The sequence below is a fragment of the Plectropomus leopardus genome, chromosome 15, assembly GCF_026936395.1.
Source record: "Plectropomus leopardus strain MGB_pleo_1.0 chromosome 15, ASM2693639v1, whole genome shotgun sequence".
Lineage (NCBI taxonomy): Eukaryota > Metazoa > Chordata > Actinopteri > Perciformes > Serranidae > Plectropomus > Plectropomus leopardus.
The window spans coordinates 2,221,920-2,245,000 of NC_142190.1; the positions used below are offsets into that span (position 1 = coordinate 2,221,920).

The window sequence follows — 23,081 nt, forward strand, 5'->3', positions numbered from 1 at the left end:
ACACAAAAGTTCTGAAATGAGTCCCGTTCAGAGCGAGAGAGCTGCAGACAGCAGCAGCCAAACAGGCTGAAATTGAATCACGTCGTCCATTTATGTCCACGAGAAGAGTTTGTTTTGTCACTGACAGGCTCAGATTATTTGTGCCAGACAACATTTTGGAAAGACCTTTTTGTTAACCCCTTTGAAACCTGAGCAGATTGGCTTGAATTCTTACAAAAAAGGGGAAGAAAGCAAAAAGACGATGAGCAGCTTAAGAAGAAATTACCTAAAAACTGTAGTTTAAAAAAATAAAAATAAAAAAGTTAAAATTTACAAGACATACACCTACAAACTGGCAAAAAATAAAATTAAAAATAGAATAAAAATGAAACTAATAAATAAAAATATAAAAACACAAACACTTAAAATAATAGCAAAAATAGATGATAATAATAATAATAATAATAGAAATAAAAATATATACAATGAAAAAAAGTGATTTAAAAAATTAATTTAAATTAAATTAACAAACAAAAAATAAAATTACTTCGAAAAAAACCCCACCCAGCCAGTTAGATGTGAAAATATGCTGGCTCTTTACATGCTAAAATTACTGATTATTTAATTGGAGTTTGGGTTTGGCAAATTGCAGTTTCAGGTCTGATTCTGGTTAAACAAAAAGCTTTTTCTCCTAAACAAAAAGGTCTTTCTCTGTAGGGATCCTTTCCATAACGTTTTCAGACACTTGCAATCTGAGCCCGTCAGTGCCTGCAGCAAACACTCAGACAGCCTGTTTCATCTCACTCAGAAATGGACCAAAACAGAAATAATAAATAAATAAATAAAAACATGGGAAAATAGCATCCAGTTTAAAAAAATACCAAATTTACACTTTAATGTATGTTTCAATAAAATAACTTCATGGTAATTTTATTTTTTCCAGCTATAATCCGTACGACGGCCCCAATGACAACCCTGAAGTGGAGCTTCCTCTCACTGCCGGAGAATACATCTACGTGTACGGAGACATGGACGATGACGGCTTCTATGAAGGTAAACCTGCAGCATAAATGTCTCATTGTCTGTCGTGACTTGGTATTTAGTGTTTAAACCTTTGATACCTGAGCAAACTGAGAAAAAACATGGTAGAAGGGCGATGAGCACCTGAAGTCGAAATGGCTCAAAACAGAGCAAAAACTTAAAAAGGGTCCAAGAAGATAACTTTTTACATAATTACATAACTTAAAAAATATGTATTTACGATAATTAGAATTATAGTTTCCTCTTTTTGATTTATTTGCTTCTGTGACATAATTTTGAATATGTTACTATAAGAACTATGAATTTAGTTTTCTTTGCATTTTTACCCGTTTGTTTTTTTTTGTTTTTTTTGTTTTTTTTGTAATAGCTCATAAACTTCCACCCTCAGCTAATTTGCAGTTTGTTGGACATTTGTGCCAAGTTGCCCATCATGTTTTTCATGCAAAAAAAGGAAAATAAAATCAAAGTGACCTTAAGAAAGTGCTAAAAAAGATTATTTTATTCTGTAACATAATTTTAAACATAAAAATATAAAAATTATAATGATAGTTTTCTGGAAAATGTCCCGCTTTTTTTAAATATGATATCCAAAATCCACACAGATAATTTTCTGATCATTTCCTTGTCATTTTTCATTTTATGCAAAGTGGCTCATTATGTTTTTCCCTCAGTTCTCGAAAGAAATCAAATCAATTTTCTCCGGTTTCAAAGGTTTAAATGCTTTTGAAAGGCGTCTGAACGAGCACAAGAAAGCGGATGCTGCTCCGGGTGTTAAAGGGTTAATGTGCCTCCCTCCAGGTGAGCTGATGGACGGGCGCAGAGGGCTGGTCCCCTCTAACTTTGTGGAACGCGTATCGGACGACGATGTCATGAGCACTCACCACCCAGAGACGGCGGACATGTCCCATAACTCCCTGCTCGACAGCAGCCTGCACAGTGCCAGCCACCAGCATCACCTCCACGCGGGCGTCGGCGCCTCGGACCGGACCGAGGCGTCCGCCGCCTCCGGCCCCGCCTCAGCCCCCTCAGATTCAGCATCGGCCTTGGCTGTCCCAGCCCCCCTCACCAACGGCCTGGACTTGGATTTGGAGGAGGTGGGAGTGGACATTGTGCCTTACCCACGTAAGCTCACCCTCATCAAGCAGCTCGCCAAGAGCATCATCATCGGCTGGGACCCTCCGCTGGTGCCGGCGGGGTGGGGCAACGTGTGGAGCTACAATGTGTTTGTGGACCAGGAGCTGCGGCTCAACGTGCCCTTCGGCGCCCAGACCAAAGCGGTGCTGGAGCGGCTGGACGTAAACCTCAAGGCCTACCGCGTGTCGGTGCAAAGCCTGACGGAGAAGGGCCCCTCGGACCAGCTGCGCTGCAGCATGCTGGTCGGTCGGGACGTTTCCGTGGCGCCCACGCAGCTGCGCGTGGAGAAGATCACCGCCACCTCTGCCAACCTGACCTGGCTGCCCAGCAACAGTAACTATGTGCACGTTGTGTCCTTGAACGAGGAGGAGTGTGAGCTGGTGAAGGCTGGCTGCTGCTCGCTGTGCCTCAATAACCTCCTGCCCAGCCTGCAGTACTCCGTCAAGGTGGAGGCACGGCCGCACCGTACGCCGTGGGAGTTACCTGTGGAGCGGCGGGAACACAGGAGCGCCACCATCACCTTCAGCACGCTGATGGCAGGTCAGGATCTGGTGTTTTATGTCACACGATGTCGAACTGCAACGACACAGTCTGTGAATCATGAAACTCATTTTCTCCATTTGAAAGTAAATTCAAGTTTGACAGAAATACAGAACATTTAGGTCTGACTCTGATGATCCAGAAGGGTTTAAAAGTCTTAGAGCTGTGCAGCAGTGATCCTCAACTCACAGCCTGCAGGCCAAATCTGACCCCCCGACCATTTTCTAATTCACAAAAAGAAGAAGGAGATTCACACTGAGGATTATTTTTGTACTTTTAGTATAAATAAGGTGTCAGAGAGCATAAAACAGCATCAAAATAGAGCTTGTTTATTTAAAAAAGTGCTAGCAAAGAATCCCCCACACCCCCGACAGAGGTCCTAGATAAGACCCTAATGCCCTAAAATCCTAGAAATATCCTATAAGTCTAAAATGTCCTAAAGCTCCAGAAACATCCTGAAATCCTAGAAATGTCTTAGAATCCTAAAAGGTAAAAATAAATAAATAAAAACCCTAGCAACGTGCCAAAATCCCAAAAATGTCCTAAAACATCTTAAAACTTTAGAAACATCCTAAATCTCCCAAAATCCTGGAAAAGTCCCCAGGTCCAAAAATGTCCAAAAAGCATAGGAAGATCCTAAAGACCTTGAGATGTCCTAAAATCCAATAAATGTCCCCAAGATCATAGAAATGTCAAAACAATCTTAGAAATGTCCTGAAATCCAAGAAACGGATGGGGCTTCTGCGATTGGCCCCTGACCTCCTGACATTTTGCATAAGTGGCCCCCAAGCAAAATAAGTCGAGTATCTCTGCGCCGCAGAAACAGCTAACTCTGTTTGGTAACGGAGATGCACGTAATATAAATATCAAATAAAAATATAATGTATTATCCAAACAGGAAAATCATAGGAGTCGACATAAATTAAACAAAAAGTCAGCTTTTTATGCCTCCTCGCCAGCAATAGCTGTTGTTTTCGAAAAGAAACCGAATTTCTTCAAATTTAGGACAAATGTCCACTTGGACTCAAGGATGAATTCATTGGATTTTGGTGTTCAAAGGTCAAAGGTCACAGTGACCTTGCATCTGTCTAGTTTTTTTATGACCACAACATCTGAAGAAGTTTCCTCAAATTTGGCACAAACATCCAATGGGACTCAAAAATTAAGGGATTGGATGAACATGGAAGACACTAATTATTACAAAATTTCACTTAAATGTCTAATAGGATAAAATATTGAAGGTCTGACATTTATATCCAGAAGGTCAAAGGTCAACTTCATTGCGACATCATAACGTTCTGCAAAAACAGCGTCCATGTTTTATAATTTGTAGCTTCACTGCAGCAAAATCCACGTTTAACCCGACAGTCACGGCTTCATATGAGTCTGTGCGGACGTGGATGCGGCACATAACCACGAGGCGTATATCTTAGCTTTTCATGAACAGATCTTAAGATGCTTTTTGTGATTCGTGTTGTTGTGTTTCTCTAAATGATCGTTCAAATTTGCTTAAGTTTCATGCCCACAGTCTGGGAGCTCAGGTATATGGTTTTTTAAATTTCTGTCCCTTTAGAGTGTTAGACAGCATTTCTTTTGTCCTTAGAATCATGTCCCCGTTGTGAAAATAATGTCTCCTCCCCAGCACTGTATTTTCACTATGAGTGGATATTAATATAAAATATTTCTCTTATCTTTTGGCGTGCCGCTGGCTGTGGTGTGGTGCTCTCCACCCCTGCAGGTCCCCCTGATGCTCCTCTGGACGTGCAGCTGGAGCACGGTCCCTCCCCGGGCATCGCCCTCGTCAGCTGGCTGCCGGTCACTATAGATGCTGCCGGGACCTCCAACGGAGTCCGTGTCACCGGATACACGCTTTATGCCGACAAGAAAAAGGCAAGAACGTTGCAGTCAGTTTAAATTCGGGGAGAAATGAGCAAAGAACGGATTGTAGCACCATGAATTGCACATCACTTACAGCCACTGTCTGCGAAGGTCTGATTGACAGGAGATATTCAGGGTTCGTAAGGACATGAAAAACCTAAAAAAAATCATGCGATTTGCAAAACGCAGTTTCCAAGTTTTGCAAGGTTTTAGAAAACCTTTCCAGGCCCGAAAATACCCTGTAAGTTTTGGAAAAATCATAGAATATTCTTTCATAAACCTGTATGAGAACAAAATGTGTTGAAAGACTGTTAGATATTTGACAGTCATTTTTAACAGTTTCTGGCTGTGATAAATGGTGTGATTTTTTTAATTAAAAAATGCTTAAAAATCACCAAGAATTGAAAAACCATGGCAAAAATATTTAAAGATAAAAATTGCCATTTTTCTTCTTTAAAAATCACTGAAAAGATTTGAAGAATAAAAATCACCAAAAATATATCAAGAAAAAAATCTGGATTTTTTTTCTTTAATAATCACCAAAAAAAGCAATTTAAGAAAAAAAATATCACCACATTTTTTTCCTTTAAAAATGACCCAAAATTGAAAATAAAAATGTCTTTTGAGTTCATCAAAAAATATTTAAAGAAAAAACTGCCAAATCTTTTTCTTTAATAATCACAAAAAAATTGAAAAACATTTTTTTTAAAGAAACACGCTTTTGAAGTTGTGTTTTCTATGACATTGTCATTTCCAATAAAGACAAAAAGCCCAAAAATAATTTTTGAAATCGCACCGGACCGCCAAGACGCTGTGGGCTTGGCAGCTCGGTCAGGGAGTCTGCAGGTGTTTTAAAGAATGAAACGGGTCTTTTTTGTCTTGGACGTGCCGGTTTAGCGACCAAAAAAGGCCACACGTTGCTTTTGGCCCGTCAGACTGTGTTTCAAAGTCTCGCTGTTACCTGTGAGTTTTAAGACGTGTCCCCCTCGTCTCGTCTCCCAGGTGCTGGAGGTGTCTTCCCCGACAGCCGGCAGCGCCCTGCTGGGCCCCTCTCAGATGCAGTCCCTGCTGGCAGCTCAGGAGCTCACCGTCCGCACCATGTCCGCCCACGGGGAGTCCTGCGACTCTTTGCCAGTCAATGTGCCCTCCAAGCTGGCCGCCATCATGGCGGGTCCGGCTGTCGCCGCCCCAGTTGTGCCAGCCCTCCCCTGCCCCCCCGCGGGCGCCAGTAACCTGCCCTCCTCGCCGTCCTACGGGAACTCTGCTGCCAAAGTCTCCATGCTGCCCAGCGCTCTGCCGCCAGACTCAACCGTCTCCGGCCTCACAGCGGAGGCTGCTGCCAACTCCCCCCACGCCCTCCACCCCGACGCGCTCCTCGTACCTGCTTCGTACGTGAAGGCCTGGGCCAGCCCCGCCTCTGCTGCTGCCTTGGCTGTGTGTGAGGCCATGTTACCGGTCGCCTCCACCATCACTCCAGTGGTGAGCCTCACTCCTCTGTCCTCCTGCCGTTTTCAGACTCTTTGTTTTTCTGCGTCAGAGGACACCAAACTTTGAGGGAGAGACGTGAGGCGAAGAAACCGCACAGAGTGAAGGGACAGGTGCATGCTGGTCTTAGTCAAGTCAGTTTTATTTAGAAAGTCCATCATCACAAATCACAGTTTGTCTCAGAGGGCTTCACAGCAGACGTCCTTAGACCCTCACATAGACTAAAGAAAAACTCCCCAAAAAAACCCTGTAACTGAGGGGAAAAATGGTCGAAACCTCAGGAAGAGCGACTGAGGAGGGATCGCTCTTCAGGACGGACAGACGAGATACAGATGCCGGAAAAAAACAGTTAAATTAAGATAGATGACAGAATGATGTTTTGCAAAGAGAGGGAGAGAAAGAGAGGAGAGACGCACAGCAACAATAATGGAAACAATCACATATAACACTAGAAACAGACATAAAATAATGTATTTGATAAGTAATCATTGATATTATTTATTACTTTTGTCATTTTTAAGTTAATATTTGTAGTTTGGCTGCTGATTTGAGCCACTTATCAAGGCGGTCAGCAGTTGGACAGAGGTTCCCCCAACCATAAAAAAAGTCTTAAAACACATTTAATCTTATTTTCTTTTTTATTTATTTTTTTAAGAACAGGGACAGTGCACATGATAAACATTTGCATGTAAAAATGCAAATGTTATGTTACCAAAAGAAATAGGAAAAATTCCTGGAAAACTATATTCATAATTGTTATAATTATATATTAGGGTTATAAGGTTACAGAAAAAATAGAAAAAGATATAAATGTAATCATAAGTATCTTGTTTATATATTAAAAAGTATGTAACAGAAGAAAAAAAACAGGTCATTTTTCTTGTTTTGTTTTTTCCTTATTTTTTGTGTGCTTATTTTATCAGGTTATTTTCATGGACCCTTTTAATAATTTCTTGCTATTTTTTGGGCCATTTCTTGTTGAAGGGATAATTTGGGATTTGAAGTTTTCTCAAAACGTTTTACTGATTTCTTGCTCAGTTTTGGAGCCTCGTTGTCTTCTTCCCATGTTCTTGAAAATAAAAAGTTTCAAAGGGTTAATAAAATATTCTCCTCTTCAGGTGAGTGTGACCTCTCTGCCGACCTCAGCACCTCAGCAGTCTCCAGTAGCAGCACCAGCACTGGTACCAGTGTCACCAGTATCAGCAGCAGTGTTGGAGCAGCGCAGAGACACAGACAGTCCCGGGACGATCCGTCCTTTCCCGTCTCTCACAGAGTTCATCGAGGACTCCAGTGCCAAGCTCGGGACCCCCGAGCGCATCCCCACCCCGCCCAAAGCCCCCATCACGGACTTCCTCAACCCTCAGGACACGAACCTGCACCGACCCCCCAGCACCTCCCCGCTGGAGTCCGAGGCAGAGGAGGAGCTGGAGAACACGCGGCTGGTGTCCATCGAGGAGTTCTTGAGACAGGACCAGGACCCGGTGTTCTGCGGGAAGCAGCAGGTCAGACCCGAAAAGCTCTCTGAGCGGACCCCAAATCTCTCAGCTTCTAATCATTTAATCTATCAACGCAAGTTCCCAGGATTTTAGGATGTTTCTAAGACTCAAGGGCATTTCTACGATTTTAGGACATTTTTTTGGATTTTAGGACATTTCAAGAATTGTAGGATGGTTTTAGGATTTTAGGACTTTTCTTAGATTTTAGGATGTTTGTGGGATTTTAAGATATATTAAGGATTTCAGCACATTTCAAGAATTTCGGGATGTTTTTCGGATTTTAGGACTTTTCTAGGATTTTAGGACGTTTTTCTGACTTTGAGACATTGCTAGGATTCCAAGATACTTATACGAATTTAGGACGTTTCTAGGATTTTAGGACATATCGTAAACTTTATGATGGTTCAAGGATTTAAGAACGTTTCATGATTTGGGGGACATTTCTCAGATTTTACGACATTTCTAGGATTTTAGGAGATATCTAGGATTGTAGTGAATTTATAAGACTGGGAATTTCTAGGATTCGAAGATATTTATAGGAATTTAGGACAAGAATCAAGAATCTTAGGATTGTTCTAGAATTTTAGGACGTTTTTAAGGATTTTAGGACATTGAGACCTTATGGAGGACCTCTGTTGGGGGTGTGAGGGATCCTCCACTGGCACTTTTTTTGATAAACAAGCTCTATTTTGATGCTGTTTAATGCACTCTGTCACCTTATGGACACTAAAAGTACAAAATTCCCAGCACCTTATCGGGGCCAGATTTGACGCGAGGGCTACAAGATGAGTATCTCTGTTCCAGTAGGAACCCAAAACACAAGTATGAACCTATAAATGAGCCTGAAAGTCAGCAGTTTCATGATGTTGATGCCATTTTCTTGCAGAGTTACAGAGGAGGGCTGGTGGAGCCTCCCAGTGATTATCACGCAGACAACAGCCGCTCAGATCTGTCCGACATCCTGGAGGAGGAGGAGGAGGACCTTTACTCCGACCACCTCGGAGAAGCACAGGCCAGAGGCTACACGGTCGCAGCTAACAGGGTAAAGAAAACACCTTCAGATGCCAGTGAAATGTCCTTCTTTCCAGTTTGTCGCGTTAAGTCATCTCTCTGTGTTTTGTTTTTGTTGGTGCTTGATTGATCCCACGATAATTTCTGTTTTTACTGTTTCTGGCTATGATAAATGGCGTATTTTTTGGTGTTTTTTAAAGAGATCTATTTGCTTAAAAATCACCAAAAATTGAAAAAAAAATTGCAGAGATTTTTCAGTAAAAATCGCCAACTTTTTAGCTCTAAATTCCCTAAAAAGATTTCAAGGAAAAAAAAAAATTGTTGATTTTTATGTTCGAAAAAAAGGGAACATTTTATTTTTGAAATGAACCAAAAAATCTTTTAAGACAGAAAACATTTTTTTCTTTAATACTAGCCACATTTTTTTAAAGAGGTTTTTTTTTCTTTCAGTTTGTCCTGTGAAGTCGTCTCTCTGTGTTTCTTCTGTTTCATTTTTGTTGGTGCTCGATTGATTTCTTCCTCTTTCTTTTTTCTTTTTTTTTGCATGGCTCTTTGTTTTGTCCGCACTTCCTTTATTTTCTCTGATCGATGTCCCATCACACCCTCACCTGCACGTTCTCGCTCGTGTGGCCGTGTAGTCACGCAAGTTGGAGACCCCCGACAGTGACGAGGAGGTCCTCGAGAGGATCCTAAAGTTGCCTCCTCAGCTTCCCCAAAACACGCAGCTGTTCAGCATCCCCGAGGTGACGGAGGAGGAGGACAGCAGCCAGGAGGAGCCGTTAACCCACCGCGGTCGGCCCCGGCCCGGCCTCCTCCGCCACAGAGACGCGGAACGCCTCCACCATCCCTCCCAGCATCACCCGCACGTCCCCCCCCACCATCACCACTTCAACAGACCTCTAACCAAAGAGCCTTTTCTCAGGCACGGACCCTCGCAGGTCAGGCCGAAGACGCAGCACAGGGTGCACTACGCAGACACGGTGGACACCATCAGTTACCCCGAGGAGGCGGACATGTGTTCGTACGGGGGTCCCGGCGGCAGGCGGCCCTCGGCCCGCTGTCCCCCCCAGCTGACCCCCACCAGCAAAGCGCTGCTCAGAGGGCTAGGGGACCGCCTTAGGAGGGAGGCCATGCTCAGGAGTCAGATGGCTGTCGCCGCGGCAGCCAACCCCGGCTATGGTCTTACCCCGCCAAGACCCTACCCAGTCAGCAAAACGGTGCGCACGGTGAGGTCACCGATCAGTCGCGGGTTAGAGATCGACGTGGAGTACGGCACGGACGACAACGAGGAGCCGGCGGAGTACGCCGGGGGGGAGGTGGTGGTGGAGCAGATGAGCTCTGAGTGGTGGGTGGAGGCGGCGCAGGTGGAGCACAGCAGACCTCATCACCGCCGAGCGCTGAAGGCCGACCCGCCGGTAAACGCCGCAGCAGGCCGACTGCAACCTGTGTGTCACCCCTCCCCCTCCCCGTCGCTGTGTGGATCTAACCTCTGACCCCTTTAGTGGATATTAACTCCTCCTCCTCCTCTTCCTCCTCCTCCGCTTAGTCAACCACAACATTGTCCATCATCATCGTCCCCGCAGTGGACAGAGGGAGGACGCTTTGTGGCATAATTTGCTGTTTTAAAAACAAAATATTCTTTATTGACAGTGTGTTATTCTGACCTCACATCAGGTGCTTTTCATTTCACTGAGGCAGACAAATCATTCGAGATTTACCGCAGTTTGTCGTGGGATTGCGTTTCACAAGACTGTAATAATAACACATGAAATGTTCAACGACGTCCGGAAATTTAAAAAACTCCCCACGATGATTTCTGTTTTTACAGTTTCTGGCTGTGATAAATGGTGTCATTTTTTGGTGTTTTTTAAAGAAATTAATTTGCTTAAAAATCAACAAAAAGAAAAGAAAAAAGAAAAGAAAAGAAGAAAAATTTTCTATGACAAAAAAGTTTTTCTTTAAAAAGAAATTTTTGTCTTTTTAAAGATTTTTCAATAAAAAAAACGACAAAAAATTTTAATGAAAAAAACTGAATCTCTAAAAATCGCTACGAAGATTTAAAGTAAAAATGTCTTTTTTTTTCTCTAAAAATTACAGATTTTTTTTTAAAAGCATTTTTTTATCTTTGCAATGAACCCAAAAATCTTTAAAGATGAAAAAACATTTTTTTTCTTTAAAACTAGTCAAAAGGCCTTTTTTTCTCTCGTAAATCAGCAGTGAAAAAGAACCTATAAGGAGCATCAGTGGTCATTTTGGAGAGTGTTTGCTTCTGAGAATTTGCCTCAAAATCATAGAAAATTCATCGAAATCTTTTGGTAAAAATGTGTATGAACCTTGTCTGACATTTGGACGTGCGACGGTGAAATTGCTTGAAAAGTCGTTAAGCGTCAGGACGGTGTTTGTTAATTTGCCAAGACGCAGCTAGAAAGTAGTTTAAACCAGTTCATCATCACCCAGCGGCCTCAGACGTGTAATCTGTATCAGATTCTGCAGCAGCTGACTCCGTCCTCCCTCTGTCTGACTGCACTTCCTGTCGCACTCACGCTCTCTGCAGCTCAGAAACCACTCGGCTCGAGTCTTTAACTCGAGTCTTTAACTCGTCAGCGCTGACTCGTCCTGCTTCAGCTCACCGCAGATCCTTTAGACAAACACAACGGTGCAAAGAAAGAGCACGTTTACGCTGAAACAGCAGAGATACTCAGCTGGCTTTGACTGGGGCCACTTTTGCCTTTGATTTTAGGACATTTCTGGGATTGTCTTCAAATTTTAGGTTATTTCTGGGGTTTCAGGATGTTTCTGGTATTTTAGAAAGTTTCTCAGATTCAAGGACCTTAGTTTCTAGGATTTAGGCACGTTTCCAAGATTTTAGGACCTTTCTCTCATTTTAGAACATTTCTAGTATTTTGGGATGTTTCTTCAATTTGAGGATGTTTCTAGGATTTCAGGACATTTCTTTGATTTTAAGGTAGTTTCTACAACTTCTAGGACATTTCAAAGATTTTACAGCGTTTCTGTGATTTTAGGACACTTCTGAGAATTTAGGACATGTCTCTGATTTGAGGATGTATCTAGGATTTTAGGACTTTTCCGTGATTTTAAGACATTTCTGGCATTATATTACGTTTTTAGCTTTCAAGAACTTTTTCTGGATTATTGGACATTTCTAGGATTTTAGGACATCAGGGTCTTGGCAGGTCTTTGAAGGTCTTTGAAGCTGTTTTGTGCACTCTGTGTACACTAAAAGTACAAAAACAATTCCCAGTATGAGTCACGTTATTTTTAATGTGACTTTAACAATAGTCAGGGGGCCACCCTGAACCCCATCCGGGGCCAGATTTGGCCCTCGCTGTAAGTTGAGTATCGCTGCATTAGAAAAGTTTCTACCAAAACAACCGTGAGATGAAGATTACTGAATATTGCTCCTCCTCAGTGGTGATTGTGTTTTGTTTTTTTCTTTTTCTGTATGTGGAGCAGGAGCCCGGCCAGATCCCTCCAGCCGAGGCCGGTCCGTCGTGGGGGGCGCAGGCTGAGCTCTCGTCCAAACCAGCGCAGAGCAGGCAACCGAAAGGTCAGAGACCCCTTCCTCTTTCCTGTCCTCCGTCTCCTCATGTCCCTCCCTACAGTCTGGATGCTGACACACCTGTGCTCTCTGCTGGCAGGCCTCCCCCTCGCTCACATGATGGCACTCAGATTAGCACCTTGTGTTGGGAGGGGGGGAGGGGGAGGTGCGGCGAATAAGTGGGAGAGAGCGCGCTAAGCTGAGAACCGGCTTAACTCAAAGTGGCTTGTCATGACAGGAGGAAGTGACAGACATTAAAATAGTAACCTCGATTAGCCAGCAAAGAAACGGCCTTCCTCCCTCTGCGCGTCTTCCCTCATTCTTCTTCTTTTCTTCTCAGTCTTGCAGTAAACTCGAGTTTTTCTGCTTTCACACACAGATGCACCCACGTGCACGCAGATAGAGGAAGGGAGCACGGAGAAGTTGCGTCCTTTCTACTCGAAAATCAGTGAGGATGTGAAAGTGTGCGAGTCGTCGGCCCGTGACTCTTGCCACAGATGGGCTGATTCTCCCTAATGAGATAGAGAACGTGTCTTTAAGTCTCGCTCCTGAAATGTGTCGCTCGCCGTCAAACAGACTTTAATGCTTTTAGCCACGCCGGTGTCATAGGTCACCGTGTCAAATCACAGGCTGCTTCTTTGGACCCTTTTTGAGTATGTTCCTGTTTGCATGTTTGCTGTGAGCGACAGCCGCAGGTTTCGGATCAGAGAGTGGGTGTTTCCTCATGATCATGAACGAGCGCACGTTTGTCAAACGGCTCACACAGCTTAGGATCAGTGCTTTAGCTTGATTACCTCTTTTAAGGACATGCCTGCGCTGGGAGAACGCGGTTCATAGCAGCGCTGCAGTTGGTGGGAGGAGGGGCGAGGTGGGGGAGGGGCACGCTGGCGGTGCTATTTGCAGAAGTCAGTGCAGGCGATGCACGGCTGGTGTGCAGAGCGAGTGCAGAGCAGTAGTGAGGAAGAATGAATTGTATTTACATTGTATAAAGACAAGGTTTTCAAATAAATTGCATGAAAACAAAAGCTTATTCAAATTTTGCATGAATTGAAAAAAAGGGATTCAGGGTTGAATGTTGTGTGTCACTTTTCTTGTGCTGCTGCAGCAATTTTTTTTTCAAAAACACTTTAAAAAGACTGTAAGAAACTTGGGTCAGAAACAGATTTAGAAAAAAGCAAGGAAAATTTTTCTACAGAACTTTAATCATAATTTTCATAATGATATATTGAAAATTAGTTCACATAATAATAAAATAATTCTAATAATTATTATTGTTGTTGTTGTTATAATAAGCTGTAGGTGCCCTGCACACAAACAGATATGATGACCGTGTGTGTGTGTGTGTGTGTGTGTGTGTGTGTGTGTGTGTGTGTGTGTGTGTGTGTGTGTGTGTGTGTGTGTGTGTGTGTGTGTGCAGGTGTTGACTCACCAAAGATGAGGGGAGACAGTGACATCCGAATCTTCGTGGCCCTCTTCCCGTACGATCCCGTCACCATGTCCCCCAATCCTGATGCTGCCGAGGAGGAGCTGCCGTTCACGGAGGGACAGATCATCAAAGTATGTTTCCCTCAGCTCACACACACGCACACACGCACACACACACACACATTAATGACCGCTTTATTCAAAACATCCCTGATCACATTTTTCAGGCCTGGAAAAATCATTGAAAGTTCTGATAAAACAACAGAATGTGTTGTGTGTACTAAATTACACACATTAACGTAACATAACAAATGTATTTATTTTCTGTAGCTGACGATGTCACACAGCTCTAATATGCACCGACGTTTGACAGCGTTTTGGTTATGATTTGTTTTTGTTTATCGTGTACGTTTCTTCATTTTCTCGTTGTTTTCTGTCTAATTTATTCAGCACTTTTAGTTTCGGCGGAGGGGCATACAGACTTTAAATGGCTGTATTTTGTTTTGTTTTTTTACCATTTATTATAAAAGAAAAGAGGTCTGCATGTTTGGAAGGCTAATTTTTTGTTTCTTTTTTTTAAAAGTACAAATATTTTTTTTTTTTTAATTTTTGGTAATTATTTTTAGAAAACAAACATTTTTGGATTTTGTTTTTGTTTTCTTTCTTAATATTTTTTTTTTACATTTTTGGAAGAATTTTTTTAGAAAACTTAAAATATTTGTTGGGTTTTTTTCGGAAAGGCATATTTCCATGAAAAGTCATGAAAAAGTTTTGAAATTGTGTCCATGACAACGTGTGGGAGTCCTTTACACCGTGCACTGCGTACAGCGGTCCTCTCATGGGTCATTTTGGAATCTGTTCTCTGCAGGTTTACGGAGATAAAGACGCGGACGGGTTCTACCGAGGAGAGTGTGCCGGTCACCTGGGCTACGTGCCGTGCAACATGGTGTCTGAGATCCAGGTGGAGGACGAGGACACCCGGCAGCAGCTCCTGCAGCAGGGCTTCCTGTCCACGGCCGCCTCCATGGAGAAGATCGGTAGGTGACGACGAAAAGAGCGTTCGGTTCAGATCTTAATTATTTTCTGTTGCAGCTGAAAATGAGAACCTTTGGACTCCCACAGGTGTAAAATATAAATGTTTGACTCATAATATCACCGCTGTTCATGTTGAAGTGGGAAGTGAAAATAGCAGCACAGAGTGACGAAGCCAGACCTGAAAAAAACATCTTTTTACTCAGTTTTCTGTTCAGATTGTCCTGCTGCGTAAAGAGGCGCGCTGTCGTATCTTTGTCTGCAGTTAAAAGCTTCTTTTGCACATGACGACATATATCAACGTGCTTTTCACACGGAGGCCGTTCAGCATGGAGCCAACGACCGCCAACTCTGCACAGATGCACTGTTTGCTCTGTTTCCGGCTGTTTACGCTGTTTCAATTGATCAAATGTGGAAAAAGCAAGATGAGAAGAAAAAAAACTCAGAAAAAAAAATGCAGAAAAATTGGATCAAAACCTCCGTCTTGAAGATCCAGTGTGCAGGAATAACAAATTTATGAATTTTACAAATTTACAAAAACTTTATTGTCCACAAATATGGAAATTTGCCTTCAGTTTCTCCATAAATAAACAGAAATGCCCTAAGAACATAAAAACATCAAATAAAAAATGTATAAAGTATAAAGTAGGCCTCAGTGATACACATTCGCACAGAAATGATTTAAAATAAATAAATATTAATGTAGAATTCTCATGCCATGCAAACATTTTGGGGTATATTTTGTCTAAAATACAATGTTATAATTAGAAGTATTTTTTAGTATATTTTTCTTCAGTGTATAATCACCTGAAGAACCCCCCACAGAGGTCCTACATAAGACCCTAATGTCCTAAAATCCTAAAATGTCCATAAATCAGAGAAATGTGCTCAAATTAAAAACAAAACAAGTCAAATCCATAGAGCTCGCTTTAAATCCTAGAAAAGTTGTAAAATCCTAGAAATGCCAAAAAATACTAAAATGTCTAGAAATGCTAATCATGTTCTAAATTCTTTTTTTAAAGTCATATATGTTTAAAAAAAAAAAAAAAAAGCTATCATATAGTAATGAAAAAAAGAGTTTTAAAAGAACATTTTTTAAAAAAAAAAATCATAAAAAATTTGAACAAAAAAAATTGCTTTTTTTTCTTTAAAAATGTTCAATTTTTTTTTTTTTTTTTAAATGGCCATACTTTTTAAAAGAAGTTTATTTGATAAAGATGTGTTGATTGGACATTTAAAATCGCCACATTGTAACATCCTGGAGGAGCCGTGAAGTCCTCCGGATGTATTTTTGGAGGTCTGCAGGTTGTTAGGAAATGGTCTTTCCTTAATTTCTTAATTTTGCCTGCAGGCTCCTCCGAACCTTTTCTGGAGTTGATGCACTCATCACTTCCTGCCCTCTGTTTGAATTTGTGTCGTAAAAGTCACGTGTTTGCAAAGAAGCTTTTAGGGAAAAAGCGAAAGCAGTGTTTTTTCAGATGAGAGAAGTAAAACCTCCCGGTGGCCTGCTGACCTTTTACCCAGCAGGACGACCAAACCGGATTTCAGCTGAACTAAATTAAATCAGACTCCGTTTTTTAAAGATTTTCTGGCTTTTTTTTCGCTGTGTTGCTATTCAGGAAAAGAGAACCATCTCGTCTCAGGGCGTTTTCCCGCAGGTGTCTGTAAACAGAAAGTCAAAGTGTTCGCCGACACTTTGCTTCTTGTTTCCTGCTCTCTGCCGCGAGCGGCGTCTGCAGATGGTTTAACCCTTTCACTTCCACTTCTGATCTGGCTGCTGCTGTGTCCCGCTGCTCACCGGTTGTCATTTTTAAATTTGCTCCTCACTGGCTTTTCATTGTCTCCTCTGTCTGGTCTGCTTCTCTCAACGTTTGCACCTCTGTGTTTCTTTTTTGTTTTATTTTGGTTTCATTGTTTCCTTTCTAAAACTCCATAAAGGCACTCGCACACACGCACAGCTTCCCCGTCGCCCTGTTCCACCGCCGAAACCGAGACGATCCAAGAAAGGTGTGTCTCGCTGCAGAATGCAGCTTCCCGCCTGTCCCTCTGTCTCTGTCTCTCTCTGTCCCTCTGTCTCTCTCTGCCTCTGTCTCTCTCTGTCCCTCTGTCTCTGTCTCTCTCTGTCCCTCTGTCTCTCTCTGCCTCTGTCTCTCTCTGTCCCTCTGCCTCTGTCTCTCTCTGCCTCTGTCTCTCTCTGTCCCTCTGTCTCTCTCTGTCTCTGTCTCTCTCTGTCCCTCTCTGTCTCTCTCTGTCCCTCTCTGTCTCTCTCTCTGTCCCTCTGTCTCTCTCTGTCTCTGTCTCTCTCTGTCCCTCTCTGTCTCTCTGTCCCTCTGTCTCTCTCTGTCTCTGTCCCTCTGTCTCTCTCTGTCTCTGTCTCTGTCCCTCTGTCTCTGTCTCTCTGTCTCTGTCTCTTCTTTACTCTCCTCTCTGGTTTGCTTCTGTCTCTTTCACTCTTTGAGTCTCTGCTTCTCTCTGAGCGAGCGGGGGGATTTTTAGAGTCAGAAAGTTTCCCGGCAGGCTGATGAAATCTCAGCAGTGTGAATAATCTCTGAAGTGAGTTTTATTCTGACTAAACTTTCACCTTTAATTTGTCAGTAACATTTTCACTGATGGTCATTTCACACCAGCTCACCCAGAACTCCCACTTCATGCTGCTCTGAAACAAACACGTATTATATTTAAAATCTTTAATTTTGGGGTGCGTGGTGGCTCAATATACAGGTTAAATCCTTGCCGCAGCGGCCGCGGGTTCGATTCCAGCCTTGGCTTTTTGCAGCATGTCGCCCCCTCTTTCTGTCTCCCCCTTTCACGCTCAATTAAAGGCAATAAAGCCCAAAAAATAAGCTGTAAAAAAAGAAAAGGAAATTCTAATCCTGTTCTGAATTTTTTTTTTTAAATAAAAAAATCATATATATATATATATATATATATATATATATATATATATATATATATATAATAAATAAATGAATACATTTTTGAAAAAAAGAAAAAATAAATGATGTATTAATGTTATAGAACAATAAGAAGAATAATATCTACTAAATCTTTACACTGGATGCAGAAGCGTGACGAGCGTTGCCGCGCTCCCAAACTCGCAGGAAAACACACTAATAATCTGCTATTAAGGATTTAAAGGATTTATTTTGAGCGTTCGTCATGAACAACCTGGAAAAGTTGTGGAATTTGCAAATAGCAATTTTCATGTCTGGAAAAGTTTTGGAAAATTAAATATCTCTTTACTTTAGTAAATGTATATCTTTCATTATGTTTTATATTTTATCGCCCTGTAAAGGTCTTTGAAGTGCTCTGGTTTATTATAGCCGCCACTGATCTGGTGGAAAATAAGTTTAAAATAATGAAATTTAATCCCAGTCCCATAAATTGTTTGCATTAATGTTTTTGAGAAAATCGACAACAAAAACAGGGAAAAAGTTCTTCATTGTGAGTCGGCCTGAAATGACCCAAAATATTAACATACGCGAGTCAGTCCTGTCAGCTTTCAAACATCGCAGCAGATTATCGCTCACCGGTTGATAACAAACGTCTTTTTTTGTCGTTATTCTGCTGCGATGTCCCATCTGCATTACATGAGGGACTGTAGTTCACTCGCTGAGACATTCGTCCCCTCTGACGTCCGTCTCTGTGTGAGACGCGTCAGACGGGATTGCAGTTTGTGTGTCGCTCTCTGCTCATCGTGTTTATGCTTTTTTTCCCGTACGTCGTCTCTTGCAGTGGAGTCTGCGGCACTCTGGGAGGAGAGCGTAGACTCCTCCAGTCCAGGTTTGTGGTTTGACTCCTCTGTCCTCACCTGCATGATCAGACGGCCGTGTCCGCGTCCACCGGAGGACGGCATGTCTTTACTGTGTTTTAAACATTCATTTTTTACCTTTTTTTTTGATGGTTGGACTGCTGAGAACACAGAGACTCACCGACATTCATCCTCATGAAGGGACTGTTTGATTATTTTAGGGTTTACTGAAGAATTTGACCTTTTTAAAACCCTAAATTAACCCTTTGAAACCTGGAGCGACATCACTTTTCTTGTGTTGTTTTCAAAAGTATTTAAATCTTAGCAAGTTGTATAAAGTTGTGTGATTTTTCTCAAAAACATGGAGGAAAAAAAGGCAATGAGCAACTTGGCAATTGCAAGAAATTAGTAGATTTAGAAAATTATTTTTAAAAAGGGAGGAAACAACTATACTAATAATCATCATAATTAGATATTAAATATTTAATTATGTCGTAGAATTATTAATTTTTTAAGCACTTTTTCCAGGTCTTTTTTTATTTATCTGTTTATTTATTTTGATTTTTAAGTAATTTACAGCTAATTTTCTAGTACTTTTTACTAATTTCTCGCTAATTTTTGGGTCATTTTTTCTTTTATTGCTTCCCATGTTTTTGAAAGAAATCAAACCAATTTGTTCTGGTTTCAAAGGTTTAAGGAAAAAATGTTTCCAAACGTTCCCCGCTACCAATGTAAAGCGTCAAATCTAACGTCGACATGTTCAGCTCTTCATTTCTTCCCAGTTATAAAAGTCAAACAGTCTCCTAACTTTCATTTCACAGTTCATCATCTCACCTGAAACTCATCTGTCGTCTCCATTTCACAGATTTCTCCACTAACCTGCCGTTTGTGTTTTTGCTTTCACCTGTTTGTCTGCACTCGATGGTTTTTCCTCAGCGCAGCACGACGCTGCAGACACGGCGAGCTGCACGCTGCACGTTTCCCGCCGCTAATTATCAGACTGTAACTCCGAGATATTAAACCTGATCGTCTCAGGCCAGTCCCATTCACGTGTCAAGGATTTTAGGACGTTTTCAGGATTTTAGGACGTTTTTTGGACTAAACGACAGTGCTAGGATTTGAGGACATTCAGAGGATTTTAGGAAGTTTGGAGGATTTAAGACATTTTGAGGATTTTTGCATGTTTTTAGGATTTTAGGACATTTCTTGTATTTAGGATTTTTCTTGGATTTTAGGATATTTCCAAGATTTTAGGATGTTTGGAAGATGTTTTGATGATTTTGAGGATTTTAGGATGTTTCGAGGATTTTAGGATGTTTGGAGGATTTAAGACATTTTGAGGATTTTAACATGTTTTCAGGATTTTAGGACATCTCTAAAATTTTATGGCGTTTCTAAGATTTTATCACGTTTTTAGGATTTGAAGGACATTATTTTAGATTTCAGGGCATTTTGAGGATTAAACCCTATTTTTCGGATTTTGAAATGTTTCTTGGATTTCAGCATGTTTTAGGATTTTTTTCTGCGTTTCGGGGATTTTGGGACATCAGGGTCGTAGCTAGTTCCTCTGCAGGAAGTTCTTTGCTGCACTGTTTTTGATTAAAAAGCTGTTTTGATGCTGTTTTATTGACTCTGGCGCCGTCTTTATACTAAAAGGACAGAAACAGTTCTCACTGTCAGTCACTTTATTCTTATTATGGATCAGAAAATGTTTGGGGGGGCACGCTGCATCCTGTCAGGGGCCAGATCTGGTCGTCAGTTTAATGTCCCTGCTGTAACTGTTTGATCCTCTCTCCGTTTGACTGACAGATCCCAGCCAGACTGCCCCCGCCCCCGCCGCCCCTGCAGCTGTGGGGAACCCGGCCCCGGGAGCTCGCAGGATGGTCGCCATCTTTGATTATGATCCCCGAGAGAGCTCCCCGAACACCGACATCGAGGTCAGTCACATGCACGTGCGTCATATAACATGCGTGTTTTTATATGTAGTGTTTTCTCATTATTTGACTTGTTTTTTGGGTTCAGGCTGAGCTGACCTTCAGTGCAGGAGACATCATTCACGTGTTTGGTGACATGGACGAAGACGGCTTCTTCTACGTGAGTGTCGACTCTTTGTTTCAGAGCCGTCTGTCGATCACCTCTCCGGTGAAGTCGCGTGCTGGCTCTCGCTGGCGTGCAGTTATTCTTGTAATTTTATTTTATTTTATTTTTTTTTGAACAATGTAAGTGCGGGGAAAAAGTTTTTTGTTTTCGTCAAACAGATTTAGATAAACAGAAATTATTTGAGTATATTTATTTATGTTGTGTTAAATTGTTTATTTGTTCTTGTACAAATTTATATTTTATGTATATATTTCAGCTTTTATTTTCTATTTTATTTATTTTAATATTCATTTTGATATTTCTGTATTTTATAAATGTATTTATTTATTCATTATTTTTCTTCATTCATTTTAGCATCTTTATTTGTTCATTTCTGTATTCACTTATTTATTTATTTCTGTAATTTTCTATTTATTTGTTATAGCTACTTTATCATATTTGTTTGGTCATCACTGTATTTATTTAAACATTTATTTATTTAAACTTGAGTCTTGATCTGCAAATGTCTCATCTTGTCCTCAGTCTCAAAATATTCAGTTTCCTATAATGTAAGACCAAAAACAGCAGCAAATTCTTACATTCTCATTTTAAATGTTTTCACTTTAAATGTTACTTCAATGATTATTCAATTATTGAATGGCTGTTGATTGATTTTAACTGATAAAAAGTTATGGATTTACAGTATCGTTGTCCTTTTCTTCCAGGGGGACTTGAATGGACACAGCGGCTTGGTGCCGTCCAACTTCCTGCAGGTCCTCCCAGAGGACGCTCCGGCTCAGCCGCACTCTGCTCCGCCTGCACCTGAACCCAAAAAAGAATCACAGGTGGCTTCAATTTTTTACCTGTTTAACGTGGACTACAGTTTATGGAAGTGCAGGCGACGTCTTAACCTGCCGTCAAACATTACGTCTCATTTTCACAAATTACTGACATCAAAAAGTTCTTCTTTTTTTCTCTCATGTGTTTTCAGCGTCTTATTTTCTCTTCTGTTTCTTTAATTCTGTCACGTTTCTGTCGTCCCTCCGTCTCCTGCATGACCGTTTACAGAAGCAGAAACGAAGCGTTCACTTTGAGACGTGATTGTAAGTGTTTCTGAATAACAGCTCAGCGATCACTGGTAGTGTCCCCCGTCCACTCCCAGTTTATGTCCTCTTCCCTCCACCGTCCCTGTAGTTTACAGCGGATCCTGCACAGATGGTTTCAGTTCACCCGAACACGAGTCAGAAAGTCTCAGATGCTCCGCCTCCTCCTCTGTGTTTGTTCTGTGGATTATCATTTAAGTCTGATTAAACAAATACATTAATATCCCAATGAAATAAATCCTGAAATAAATAAATTAGACAGCAAATAGATAAATATATAGATAAATGTCAATTTACATATATAAATAAGTCAGCTTTAATATTACACGCACTAGTATCACTGCCCACAAAATGAGCTTTCAAGCTTTAAAAAATATTGCACATTAATATTATTTTCCACTTCTATTGAGTCAACTTTTTAACCAACATCAGTCCTAATCATAAAGAGCAAATATTCATTTATTTTCAGAATTTTAACCCTTTAAATGCCATATTTTGTCACTATGTTTTTAGATGAAAAAAAACCCACAAAAAATAATTTATGATCAACATATAAAGTCGATCATTATTATTATTAATAATATTATTTTATTTATTTTTCTTGGATAATCACAGCCTGTAAATAAAGTTGCTAAATCTGTCCTTTGAATCAATACATTTAATAATAATAATAATAATAATATATTTCCCTGAAATAACTGCAACTAGTCCTTTGAAAAACATCCTTTTTAAAACGAAAACCAATTTATTTATTGAACTATCATTTATATATTTATATTCACATTTATTTATATATTTTTTCCTAATTTATTTATTTCATGATTTATTTCATAGCCTTATTTATGTATTTATTCTTTTATTGATTTTTAAATTCATTTTTGTTTATTTGTTTAATATTGACTTAAACAGTATTCCATATAACTTTGTTTCCTGTGCTGTTATAATTTTAGGCATATCCAAGCTTTAAATATTCTTAAATATATTTTCCACGCTCATCATAAAACTCTTCCTCTGAAGGACACCTGGACGTCTTCTGCGGAGACACGAGACGCCTCGACCCTCGAAGAGGCTTTGCGTCGCCAAACAGAACCTCCCGCCCCGACAGAGCGCGCAGAGCTGCCGCCCAAACTGGAAACCGCTGCAGGCCTCGCGTCACACCTGGACCCTGCTGCTGCAGCTCCGGCTCCGGCTCCGGATCCAGGTCCAGGTCCAGGTCCAGGTCCAGCAGCAGAGGAGGCCTGCCGCTCCCCTCCAGCCGCCCCCCCGACACAGACGGACGGCTCTGCACAAGGCAAGAAGAAGAAGGGCTTTTTCTCCAAAGGCAAGAAGCTGTTCAGAAAGCTGGGATCCAGCAAGAAAGATTGAGAGTCGGGACGCCCGACTCCGAAAATACTCGCGTCACATTGAAAGCACTTTTTCTATCTTCACTGTTAGTCTCAGCTGGTTAGCGGCCATCAGGTCTAATAACTGATGCTTTAACTGCAAAAAATAATAATTATACGTTTGCCTTAGAGCACTGCTAGCAGCTGGAAAATTTAGATCAACACACCGCTTACAGCGTCACACGG

At 41.3% G+C, this 23,081-nt stretch overlaps 1 protein-coding gene across 2 annotated transcripts in view; it reads left to right on the plus strand.

Annotated features, from left to right (window-relative positions):
• Positions 1–23,081, plus strand: part of tspoap1 (TSPO associated protein 1) — a 104,856-nt gene that overhangs the window by 74,902 nt on the left and 6,873 nt on the right. For both annotated transcript variants that reach the window (XM_088088952.1, XM_088088953.1), the window contains 17 exons: positions 923–1,032; positions 1,819–2,694; positions 4,209–4,235; positions 4,433–4,584; positions 5,575–6,051; positions 7,176–7,559; positions 8,440–8,595; positions 9,203–9,979; positions 12,039–12,132; positions 13,541–13,680; positions 14,417–14,585; positions 16,519–16,587; positions 18,316–18,363; positions 20,141–20,268; positions 20,354–20,425; positions 21,136–21,255; positions 22,531–23,081. The exon at positions 22,531–23,081 is cut by the window's right edge and continues 6,873 nt beyond it. In XM_088088952.1, coding sequence (XP_087945078.1) covers positions 923–1,032; positions 1,819–2,694; positions 4,209–4,235; positions 4,433–4,584; positions 5,575–6,051; positions 7,176–7,559; positions 8,440–8,595; positions 9,203–9,979; positions 12,039–12,132; positions 13,541–13,680; positions 14,417–14,585; positions 16,519–16,587; positions 18,316–18,363; positions 20,141–20,268; positions 20,354–20,425; positions 21,136–21,255; positions 22,531–22,878 — 4,147 coding nt within the window. In that variant the 3' untranslated portion in view covers positions 22,879–23,081. The remainder of the gene's footprint in view (positions 1–922; positions 1,033–1,818; positions 2,695–4,208; positions 4,236–4,432; positions 4,585–5,574; positions 6,052–7,175; positions 7,560–8,439; positions 8,596–9,202; positions 9,980–12,038; positions 12,133–13,540; positions 13,681–14,416; positions 14,586–16,518; positions 16,588–18,315; positions 18,364–20,140; positions 20,269–20,353; positions 20,426–21,135; positions 21,256–22,530) is intronic.